A 12,915-nucleotide genomic window follows, 5' to 3' on the forward strand; every position below is an offset into this window, starting at 1 on the left:
CCACATGAGTCAACCAGTGAACGGCTCAGATAGAGCACACCTGTTCCACTGCTCATTAAAAACCCGATCAGCCAATCAGGGGCCAGCAGCTCGGTGCATGTAGATACAGAATGATGAAGAACGAGCGTGACGTGGCTGCTGCTGAGATCTCTGAGCATAACGCAGGAAACACGCAGCGAGCAGCAGCTCTCAGAGGAAAGGAGGTCAGAGGTCAGGAGAGCGTGATGAAAGTGTAACCCTGTCCTGTTCTGTGATTGGCCGGTGCCTCCATCATGGACTTTTAATTTGTCCCACTGAGCGTGCTTACGCAGAGCTTTCAACGCACGGGTCCGTCCGCAGAACACGGGAGCATCACATTACTAAGGTAGGGATGGCGCTCGATACTCGATTGTGATTGGACAGAATCGGTCCTGCTTCCTGGAGCAGATTTCAGACACTCGTTCACGTCTTTATGACTCATTAACACGCGGCATCAACCTGAGACGTGCCTGAAAGCTGGACAGGAGGTTGTGACGTTTGTTGGTGGGTTTGCTTCTCAGGAGCTGCTGCTCCACGCTCCTCTGTGACCTCTGACCCCTGCTGGCTGTTTTAGAGGAGCAGAACTGCGACTGCCACCTGCAGACCTGAGCTCAGACAACCTGCACAGGAACCTCAGCCGATCCACTGTGTTGATCACATGACCTCAGGTGGGGGCTAGAACGCAGCGCGCCCTCTAACACTTTATCCTTCCTAAAACCTCAGAGGTGGTGCTGAACATGCAAAGACACAGCATGCTGCAGGTTTCTACGCCCTGCAGGGGGCAGCGTAACGAGCACCAGAGTGAAAGGAGGCGAAGAAAACATGGAGAAGAACTAACCTGGGCGCCGCTGGAGGACCGGCTCGGTGAGGTTCTGCAGGCGGGCGAGCAGCAGCAGCGATCCGGCTCCCAGCAGCAGGAGGAACCACAGGGAGCAGCAGAGGGAGCAGGGCGGCTTCACGGCTGCACACAGCAGCCTCCTCCGAACGCCCAGCAGGCTCATCCTGGACAGACCACGGCGAGCACCTGAGGAGACAAACACTTCAGACGAGATCTGATAAAGACATGCAAACCTGATGCTCGCCGTGTGACTGCACGCCATCGGATGCCTCTGGGGCCGAGCTTCGGCGTTTCACTCTGAGCGCCGACGGTTCCTCTCCGTTTCCTTTAAACACCGTCACCTGCTCCACCTCCTCCAACCACACTCCTGCTGCCTCAGTACCTTTATTGTCTCTCCGGCAGCTCCACCTGCGGTATAAATGTGAAAATTTTACACCGCCTCAGGTTGTTATCAAGCACCCTCCATCACCTCACAAACATGAGTGTCGACACCGCCCGCCCAGCAGGGTGATGACCACACCCCACAGCCATTACACACACGATGGAAAGATCCACATGAAACCCCCAAACAGCTGCACGCTGGCTGGATGCTGATAGGCTGAAACCTCCACGGAAGCTGCAGGTGAAGGCCGGGGTGGCCGTTGGAGCCATGCTGCACCTCCTGAGGAGGAGGAGGAGGTGGTCAACACAGAGGAGAGTTTCACTGTGAGTGTTTCCAATAAAATGAATCGTTCTCATCAAACACGGACATCTGCAGTAAGTCTTACATCATTGTTGACATTATTTTGTAGCTGTCCCCTCCCACAGAGGACAGAAGTCACCATGGCAATATACCTGTAGAGGTCCGCATCCCTCCATGGATACCCAACCATCACTGACCCACCACCGAGCCGCAGAGCCGGCGTTCTCCTCGGCTTCTCCAGACACTTTCAGCTCTGACACATGTGCTCAGGCTGAGCCCGCCCTCATCTCTGCAGAGCCGGGCGGCAGCGGTGGACTTGCCGGTTCTGGTGTTCTACTGCAGTGAGCGTGGGCCCACTACAGGACATGTGGCCCTCAGGCAAACCTCATGAAGTCTATTTCTGATTGTTTGGTCAGAAACGTTCACACCAGTGACCTGCTACAGGTCTTCCTCTTTGCACAAAGGAGCAGATACTGGTCCTGCTGATGGGTTAAGGCCTTCTACGGCCCAGTCCAGTAACCGTCCGTCTCCTGAAGTCTCCTCTGCGCTCCTCAGACGGTGCTGGGAGACACAGCAAACCTGACGATGGCACGTACTGATGTGCCATCCTGGAGGAGTTGAACAACCTGTGTGGCCTCTGCAGGGTCCGGGTGTCACCTCGTGCTGCCAGCTGTGACACTGACCACAGCCAAACGCAAAACCAGTGACACACTGTCAAAGGCCTCCGACAGCTCGGTGCTCATTGGAGGTTAAATTCCTGGTTTTGTGAATGGAGTCTGGTGGAGCGTGACACTTTCACTTCCTGTCAGAATATCACAAACCTGCTCTCTCTGTGGGAACTGAGCATGTGCAATAACATGACGTTCTACTTCCTGTGACTCTTTTCCCCACGAGGATCATTTCGGCGTCCACCCACTCACGCTCTGACCAAGAGAATGATGGAGAACATGAGGGTGATTTACGAGTGGTGGGGGAGGAAAACGAGAGCTGCTCCTGGTCCTCCAGTGCTTCCTGAAAACTCACAATCAGCTGATCGATCACTCAGACGCTCCTTTAATAACGTCTTCATTAGACTTTGGTTCTCAGGTTGCTCGCTCTCGCTGGCCTTTTAAAGCTCCTTCAGTTTATTTTCTGTTTCCACAGCATTGATCCATGCACAGCGACCTGCAGGTTATCACCACCGCCCACCAAGTGATTCAGTTTATTTTGAAAAGTCTCAACAGGATCTCCAGCTTTATTGTGAAAGGTTTATGTGGAAAATAAACAAGCGGATGGCAGAGCCATGCAATGGTTTTACCACCGTTGTTGCTAATGACGACGAGTAAAAACAGTTGCAGTTTATTTTGCGACACCACGAAACAAACGATAGACGTTTTCATATCGTTATCTGATATATATCATTATATCACACGGCCCTACTCCATCCTGACACACTCACGTCCTTCTACCCCCCTAAAAAAGCCTGAAAGTAAAATGACTGTGATCCATGTGGCAGACGAATAAAACTCCTGAAAGCTCCTGACTGTGCCGGAAACTCACTCTCGTACACGGAGTCATCTTTACCGACAGGTGGGTCCACGAACTCTGTGCTGGACCACACCTGCACCACTAGGTGGCAGCACTGCACCTGAACAAGAGAAGATACGACTTATAGGGACACGTGAAGCGCCTCCATCCTGGTTTCTATGACGATAACTGATCAAGCAGGTACACTTTGACATGACCACAGGAGGGCGCCATCACAGGACAAAAACCAATGCCATCACTGGCTGTTTACCTGCTCTGTGTGTGTGTGTGTGTGTGTGTGTGTGTGTGTGTGTGTTTGTTTTTACTGCACAGCCATCTCTCCTGCTGACTGCACACTTCCTGCTCCCATGAGGCTGAGCAGGAACATCTGTTTGCAGCATCACAGCAGGTGAGCCCATAACACACACACAAACACACACACACACACACGCGCACGCACACTCCTGCAGTGTCTGTATCTTTTGTGCTGAGAGACTCTGTGATGGTTTCAGATGTTTTCAGCTGATCATGTGACACGCATAACTGGATCCAGCCAATCAGTCTGTTTATTTATTCCATCCATCCTCTGCTGCTGATCCAGCTCAGGGTCTATCCACAGAAGCTTCCCAGCCTCCTCCTGCTCCTCCTCCAACTCCTCCTCCTTGCACTTAGGTGTTCCTAGACCAGCTGAGAGAGATCACCTCTGCAGTGTGGCCGGGTTTATGCCCCGGCCTCCGCCCCGTGGAAAGAGCTGACCTAGGAGGCATGGAGTGGACTTCCTTAGACTTAGAAATGATTACAATGAAAATAAATCAATAAGGCCTCCCAAGGCTTCAAAACGGGTGTCGGTGCTGTGATGTCACCAATCTGTCATACTGTACAAATTAAACCAGTGTTTCCAACCTTTTGGAGCCACAGCATATGTTTCACATTACAAAAATCCCACAGCAAAAACAAAAATGCCACAAAAAGCACATTGATCATTTCCCCCGCACTCCAGGCAGAGCAGAGTTGGCTCGGTTTGTCCCCAGCAGTGTTGGGTAAGTTACTTTAAAATAGTAACTTAGTTACATTACTAGTTGCTTCTCTCAAAAGTAACTCAGTTACTTCAAGTTACTCGTTACTTTCAAAGTAACTAGTTACTAGGGAAAGTAACTTTGGTTTTACTCAGAATTCTCTTGTTAATGTGTTGCTCCCATAACTTTGCAGTCTTCTAGCTTGCTTACTTGCCACAGTGCACTGTGCCACCTACCAATAGAAAGGAAAAGATAATGTGCATATTTCCACGAGAGAAATCCCACGCCTGGACCGTCATTGACTGCTGCCATGATTCTAGCCTACGTCACAGCGTCATGTGCGCCTTTTACATCCAACACAAAAACTGCAGTCGTGGTGCTTTGATTGTACTCAGAACTCGGAAATTCTGCCTTCTGAATAGGAAGATGTAGGAAACACCAGACTGCAGATGAGCTGCATACAGGGCTGGACTGGGACAGAAAATTGGCCCGGGCATTTTGACTAGAGACCGGCTGCCATTATAGGAAAACTCATAAAGCCTTTGAATGAAAACAAACACTGTTGTGACAGTGATGTGCACTGTTCTGATGGTATATATGCATCAATCTATCAATCGTTTGTTGTAAGCTTCAGATAATTATTTAATAAAAGCGAGACATTTTAAATGATAATAAGAAAGAAAAGTATTTCTTTGTGCCCCCCTCTCCCTGTTAATGCCCTACCTGCCCCCTGGCAACACTTTGCTAGACCCGCCCCTGCACAGTTACCAGCTGTCAGCTACTTAGAAAAGGATCCTGGTGTTATTTGTCTCTCAGAAACAGTTCATAACTTCAACTCATTCATGTCACCTAAAAGGTAAACCTGTTTCTCCATCACCTGTTCAGCTCTGATGATCCAGTAAGGACATCTCCTGGTTTCATCTTCATGTTTCCCTCTCACCACATATCCAAACCGACATCATGATCAGCAGCTTTACAGCTGTGGCTCCAGCAAACATCAGCTGATACTAGAAATTAATATTAAATAAATTCTAACAACAGCTGATCAAGCTTGAACGTGCTGCTGTTGTTTAGCACGACATCCGCTGGTTTCCTCTTTCTGGCGCAAAGTGAGCGATAAACAAACAAGAGAGCCGATCAGCTGATCATTGATCAGTTTCATGATTGAAGTAGAAACAGGAGAGGGAGGGGAGAGAATGAGAGAAGAAGAGGCAGCTGTGCAGCAAAGACAGAATAACTCCAGCTTTGTGCCTTTTTGTAGCTGAATTACGGGACAAACTGTTCCTTTTCACCTCAATAAGAAACGCGTAATATTTTCTCTGAATACCAGACGGGACGGTTGGCAACTCTAATAACTTATGAACAAAATAAAGTTCAACATCATTAACTTCATAGCACCACCCAGCTGTATAGAAACTCCGTCATGCTAGCTAGCACGCAGTACGGAGAAAGTCAGAATAACGAAAATAAACTCCACCTACACTTGGTTCATATCTGACCCAGAGAGACTGCAGGTCATAACTTCTTACCTGAAGTTCAGTTCACACTCGGACCGGCGGCCGCCTCGGGTCTCTCTTCCTCCTGCCTCCCTTTTCCTTCATCCACCTGCTGGCCTCCACCACTTGCTAATGTTACTGAATCTGTGGAAGCTCCGCGATGCCACCACACGAAGTAACGAGTAACGACCCTATCTAAATCCCAGTAACGACTAACGCGCTCCTGGTTTTGGCATAATAACTAGTTACTGTAACGCGTTACTTAATAACGCGTTAGTCCCAACACTGGTCCCCAGTTTACCTTTTTTGCTTCCTTCTGACCACTGCTCATGCTGGGCCTTCACCTGGGTCGGAGTTTCCTCCAGGACCAGGTCACACTGACTACTTTTCTGACTATTGTCATTTCTTCGTCGTCGTCTTCTGTCTTACTGGCAGTTGGCGACCCACTGAATTAGAGCAGGTAGTTGTACTGCCCTCTAGTGGAAGAGAATGTCATTGTTCTGCCCGTTACTCACGCTAATTACGGCGGTCCGTTTGGTACTGGGCTGCGAGAGTTGAGGCTCGGGTTTGAAATTTATGGTTTTCACGGTTTTATCGGGTTTTTTAATCGTTTTTATCGTTAACTCTGTTTCCCTGGGTCTTTTCCTTGTGTGTTATGAATAAATCTTCTGTTTTTGGTACTGGTTTTATTTTGTTGTATTTATCTGCGACACCTTAAAAGCCGGTCCCGTGGCCCAGTGGTTGGGAAACACTGTATTAAACTATATTATATCAAATCACAGAAGGGCTGCAACAATTGACTGAGTATTTCGAATAATTTAATTAGGAAAAATTTGACAAATTTTTTGCGTCAATGTTTCGTTTAAGGCACGGCTCTGTAGTGTGCTATCGTCACCATGGAAACGGTTACCATGGTAAATCTTAATACTGAACTGAGGCCTCAGTTACACAGGTGACTGCCTGGCAACCGTTGCTAGGGAAGCATGTACTCATCAAGTGGTCGGTTGGTGGAGCTGCACCAAAACCTCGTAACCAGAAACAGAGACCGTCAAAGTAAAAGTCTTGCCTTTGGAAATATGTTGGTTTAAGCAGTGCAGCACAGCTTTTACTTTGAAGGTGTCGGTTTTCACAGTTTCGCCGCAGCTCGGAGAGTAAATGGCGAGTGAATCACTCCCGTCTCCAACAGTCTGATTTATAACAAAGGAAACGAAGACCACCACGTTGATTTTATCATCGCTCTCAAAGCAGTGGCTGTGATCTGTTTGCGATAAGGACGGTTTTCAGCCGCAGGCGGATCGACCTCGACGTCTGAGATCACCGCTGAGACGCTTTGTTCTGTTTTCTGAAGTTTTACAGCAGAAACTTTTGTTCCTCTAATAATAATAAATGTGTTATTAAGGTTTCTATTAGCGACGAGTGGCTGATGATTTATAGCATCACGCTGCAGCAGCTCATTCTGCTGAAACTAGGATAAACAGCCTGCATTTAAATAAAACAGGGCGGCTGAGAACAAGACGCTGCGTGCAGAAAGAATCCAGCCAGGCTGGTTTGAGTGTTTGTTGGCAGGATTAAAGAAAAACCATCAGGCTGCATCTAATGAAGCATGAAATACTGAGAACAAATAATCAGGTTTCTGAGTATTTTCCCCCAAACAGGTCGCAGTCCCAACTGAAGATTCATTTAGTCAGAAAACCAAGAACACGGCAGGAAACTCAGAGGAACGAGTCACAACGAAGAGTCGAGAGGACGACCCCTCCTCACGTCCTTGTCGAGTCAAACTCTGGGCCTCCAGCTGACCGCTCGGCAAGGACGCTTCAATCCTGCCGCGCCCGGATTAACATGACGGCAGGAGATGGATACCCTGCAGTGTGATGGCAGAGCTCCACGCTGTACACCACAATCACACCTCCCTGAGCGACATCATCAACACTCTGAAACAGGAAACGCCCGCTGTCATCGAACCGCCACAGACGTTTTGAGCTGCGTCAATATTGTGACTGCAGCGCTCACAGATTATTGACACGCTGAAGGAAACCACGGAACAAACGAGAGCAAACAATCAGGGTAAACTGCAACAGGAGAACTCACGCTAACTGCACTGAGGGAGAAACTACAGAGAAAATATGAATAAAGTGTGACACAGTACAAGCACCGAGTCTGCTGGTCTGGGCTCGTGTTCCTCCACAGCTGCAGGACGAGTCCCACCAACAGCTGAAAGTTACAGGAACATGTTTGCAGAAGATTTCCTCACTTTTCTTCAAACTTTTGTTCTCCTAGTATCTGAAAGTAAAGTGTTTTAAGAACAAATACATGTGCTGACTTTGTCGTTGCGGTGCTCTCCAGCAGGACCGGGAGAGTATCCTGAGTTATTCACATGGTTCCTACAGGAATCATTCAGCAGCCTCGTACCTGCAGGACGTGTTCACACGCCGGTTTGGTTGAAGTCAAAGCTAATGAGACAGCAGCCTGAACACTTATGTACAGTTGGTACATAAAATGAGAGCTTGTGCAGGCGGCGGCTGCCCAGGAGGGCAAAGAAAGCCGATAAAGGAGTCATTTTTAACAGTAAGCAGCTCACCGAGAAATTCCACCTCTGTGTAGCTGCACCACAGACGCTGAGACAGCCTCCATCATCACGGTTACAGTCGGTCTTTCGCTCTGCTTTGTGTGCAGATACAAAGACAGAAAATGGGCTGCGTGAGCGAGGCTGCAGCAGCTCGCTCAGACCGTTTAGTGCTAATTGTTCAGAGTTCAGGATGAGGCCAAGGACGGCGTGCGGGCTGAGAAACGAGCCAGAGCTCGGGGACAAAGAGTCCCACGCTGCCCCTGAAATGAAGGTGACCCGAGCTGGAAAGCGAGCGGAGGCACGAGTGGCGTTTCTGCAGCTTGTTTGATACTGTGGACTTTCCACTGTGCTTCCCTGATCTCTGAGTTCAGCTCCTCACACTCAGCAGCAGCACAGCGCTCGACACACAGCAGGAGTTTCTGTGCCGCTGCCGCGTACGTGGACGTTAACTGATCATCCTCGCGGCCCAAATCAGTTTTCTACTTCCTGCCTTCTCGACTCCGTCCGCTGTTTTCGGCACAGCGGGTGTCACCACGAAACGAGATTAACTGACGGTGTTTAACGCAGACAGATCACCATGGTAACTGACGATGGTCTGACCTGTTTGTATGTTTATCACAGTGAACATTCAGTAAAACAAACACTTCATATACTCAGTGTCTCATTGGACTGTGGGACCGAGCTGAGCAGGTGGGTCCAGTTTGAAGTCTCAGAAATAATTTACCATGTCAGCTGACATAACACTGCTTTGTTCTTCTGCAGCACTTATCTTAGTCTCACCATTTTACTCTGGGTCACCTGTTCCTCTGACACTGTCCGACTGAAGGAGGAGATGAAAAGGATTCAAACACCTTGTTTAATGGGAGCACACTGAGGTTAGTTATGGAGTTCCACAGGGTTCAGTGCTAGGACCAATTCTGTTTACATTATACATGCCTCCCTTAGGCAGCATCATTAGAAGACATAGCATACATTTACACTGCTATGCAGATGACACCCAGCTCTATCTGTCCATGAAGCCAGATAACACACACCAATGAGTTAAACTGCAGGAATGTCTTAAAGACATAAAGACCTGGATGGCTGCTAACTTCATGCTTCTTAATTCAGATAAAACTGAGGTTATTGTACTCGGCCCTGAAAAGCCTAGAAAGATGGTATCTAAGCAGATCCTTACTCTGGATGGCATTACCTTGGCCTCCAGTAACGCTGTGAGGAACCTTGGAGTCATTTTTGACCAGGACATGTCCTTCAATGCACATATTAAACAAATATGTAAGACTGCTTTCTTCCATTTGCGCAACATCTCTAAAATTAGAAATATCCTGTCTCAGAGTGACGCTGAAAAACTAGTTCATGCATTTATTACTTCCAGGCTGGACGACTGTAATTCATTATTATCAGGAAGTCCTAAAAACTCCCTGAAAAGCCTTCAGCTGATCCAAAATGCTGCAGCAAGAGTCCTGACAGGGACTAGAAAGAGAGAGCAGATTTCTCCTGTATTGGCTTCCTGTTAAATCCAGAATTCAAAATCTAATTCATGTTTCCATCATTTACCCAGGAATAAAAATGTAATTTTCTTGGATCTCTCCGACTTTTACTCCCTGAAAAAGAAACATACATCCCCATGGACATCTTTTACTTTAATAAAGCATCACATTTAATGAGAAATGTCAAACTGCGCCTCTGACAGGAGCATTTGTGGCGATGCAGCTTTCTGATCTTTGAATCACCTCAGCTGAAATACTCTGTCCGTCCTTACGGACGACTGCACGGAAATATGAAATAAACATAATCAGGAATATAATCTGCAAATCCGATGAGTTGATAAGCCACCTCCTCCGGCACAATAAAGGGCTTGTGTGGTCCCCTCGACGCGAGCTAGGAAGATTAATCCCTGTCATTCCGTTATGGGACTCTAATCTTATGGGATAACATATACGGAAATCTCCACCTCCGTTCACGTTTATCCGCAAGCTGCAGCACGAGGTGGACAGCAGGGTGGAGGTCCTGCGTTAAGTGTGAGGTCACTCCGGCTTATCGTCACCTTTTCCATCTGTTCCCTACGTTCTCTCCGTGCCTCTCCTGAACTCGGACGAGCTGATCAGGTCACGCGATAAATGTCATGATTTATATGATGAGTAAAAGTTGTAGGTTATCAGAAGAGAGGCACCTCTCCATCATACTAGCACACCAACCCACGCCCAGAGCTGTGGACTGGTGTGGGACCCGGGGCATGGGGCGACTGCTGGAGCCAGTTTTTGTGTTTGCTTTCAATCTGGAGTCAGACCTGATCTAGACCTGGTCTCAGTCAGACTGGGTCTCAGTCGGACCCGGTCTCAGACCTGGTCTTGGTTTTGTCTGTTGTCCTGGAGTCAGACCTGATCTAGACCTGGGCCCTGTTTCAGGAAGCCGGTTTAGTGCAAACTCTGAGTAAGTATACCCTGAGTTAACGAAAACTCTGGGTTTTCGGTTTCACAAAGCGAGTTTAGATTAATTCTGAGTGAGTTACTATGACGACACACTCCGTGAAGCTAACCTGCCCCCTAGCAGGTTTACTTCAACTAACCCTGACCTTCTCCGCCCCTTTGTCGGAAACCTGACTGTAGGAAGTGTCAGACATGGCGTGCCCCTTCCTTGAAGAGCCAGTAGATGTTGAAGCCCAAATTCTCCGCAGAGCTCTCCGCCGGGAGAGAGTGATTAGAGCGCGTTCGGACATTTTATCATTTCCTGATGATTTTCTGTGCGAACGTTACCGTTTTTCAGCACAATCTATAATTTATTTGAATAACATCCTCAGGCCTAATATTGCTCATGTGACACATCGCGGACATCCTCTCAGTTCTGTACATATTATTTGTATCGCACTTCGGTTTTTTGCAAACGGGAGCTTTCTGTATAATATTGGTGACGCTGAGCACGTTTCCAAGGCTACCGTCTGTCGGGCAGTCAGGAATGTTACAGTTGCACTGAAACGTCTCCTGTACTCGTCTGTGGTGTTCCCCGGTCATAGACCCACAAGATTTATCAAAGAGGGATGCCACAAAATTGCAGGTATCAGGATGACCAAAACTTAATTCATGATGTGGTGATACTTGAACTACTACTTAAATTGCACATTTATTTTCAGGGTTCCCAGGCATGATTGGCTGTATAGATGGCACTCACATTCCAATCATTGCTCCTTCAGTAAATGAAGGAGACTATGTGAACAGGAAGTCTTTCCACAGCATTAATGTACAGGTACATAGTTCCCTGTAGCATTTCAAACTAACAAATTATTTCATTATAGTAATGGATGCTAATTTGTGTTCTCTGCACTGTGAAGATCATATGTGATGCTGCCAACATTATCACAAATGTGGAAGCCAACTGCTCAGCCTCTGTGAGTGGTGGTGGTGGTGGAGGACCCCCACCTGTTTTTCGGGCCTCCGCTTTTTTCCTGTTGGCTATAACGGGTCACATTTGAGCATACAGAGTAAGCAAATATGTACTTGTAATGTGCTCAGATAGTTTCAATAAGTGCTTACAGAGGGGAAATTAATGTAGCCTCTAACTGCAATTGATTTACATGGGACAAACAGACCAAGCACTATGGCTCATAATACAATTACACCACCTGTTTGGACTATATTTTTATATTTCATTTTTACTTGCTGCCAGGAACGTTTGGGGCCTGTTGGGTTGCACCTGCGCTCACATCACATCACAAAATCAAATGTATGAAATAAAAAATAAAATATAATAAAATAACGTGTTAAATGGGTGGAAATCCCTCGATCAATGTTTAAATTAACACTCACGCATTGACTCTGTCGGCTATGTTTTGCCATGCATGCTCCCTTTCTTTTGCAGCTGAGGCTGTGTTACTTTTTTTCCGCAAAATTTGCATGTTATCAGCATATGCTGCCATCAGAATTTCGGCCTCAAGCGCTGTAAAATACATTGACCGCGCCTTCAGACAGTGGAAAAATGTCAGTCCTAGTTTTACTGGATCTCAGTGCAGCATTTGATACAGTTGACCACAACATATTACTCAAACGACTGGAGAACTGGACAGGTCTTTCAGGAACTGTACTAAACTGGTTCAAAACATACGTAGAAAACAGGAAATACTTTGTATCAATAGGTAACTTCACATCTGAGCAGACAAGTATCACATGTGGAGTTCCCCAAGGTTCCATCTTGGGACCCCTTCTGTTTAACATCTACATGCTCCCACTGGCACAGATTATAAAGAACAACAAAATAAACTATCACAGCTATGCAGATGACACACAAATATATATCACAATGTCACCAGGAGACCGAGGCCCTGTACAGGCTCTTGGTAAATGCATTGAGGAAATCAATGACTGGTTGTGCCACAATTTTCTCCAGCTAAACAAAAACAAACTGAGGTAATAGTCTTTGGCGCCAAAGAAAAACGATTACAGGTCACCAGAGAACTTCAATCTATACATCTAAAAACCACAAACCAGGCGAGAAATTTGGGTGTAGTGATGGATGCAGACCTAAACTTAGAAAAACACATTAAGACAATAACAAAGTCAGCTTACTATCACCTCAAGAATATATCAAGGATAAAAGATCTGATGTCTCAACAGGACCTGGAAAAACTAGTCCATGCATTCATTTTTAGTAGGCTTGATTACTGTAACAGCATCTTTACAGGTCTACCTAAAAAATCAGTCAGACAACTACAGCTCATTCAGAACTCTGCTGCTCGAGTCCTCACTAAGACCAAAAAAGTGGACCACATCAGTCCAGCTCTGAGGTCCTTACACTGGCTG

At 47.1% G+C, this 12,915-nt stretch overlaps 1 protein-coding gene across 3 annotated transcripts in view; it reads right to left on the bottom strand.

Moving 5' to 3' along the window:
- Nucleotides 1-12,915, bottom strand: part of LOC308392354 (carbohydrate sulfotransferase 8-like) — a 64,220-nt gene that overhangs the window by 41,279 nt on the left and 10,026 nt on the right. For 2 of the 3 annotated variants that reach the window (XM_080875333.1, XM_080875332.1), the window contains exon 2: nt 857-1,042. In XM_080875333.1, coding sequence (XP_080731459.1) covers nt 857-1,019 — 163 coding nt within the window. In that variant the 5' untranslated portion in view covers nt 1,020-1,042. Of the gene's footprint in view, nt 1-856; nt 1,043-12,915 lie in introns of those variants that run through there. The other variant, XM_080875334.1, reaches the window with a different exon arrangement.

This window comes from Rhamphochromis sp. 'chilingali', assembly GCF_963969265.1.
Source record: "Rhamphochromis sp. 'chilingali' genome assembly, chromosome: 2".
Classification (NCBI taxonomy): domain Eukaryota; kingdom Metazoa; phylum Chordata; class Actinopteri; order Cichliformes; family Cichlidae; genus Rhamphochromis; species Rhamphochromis sp. 'chilingali'.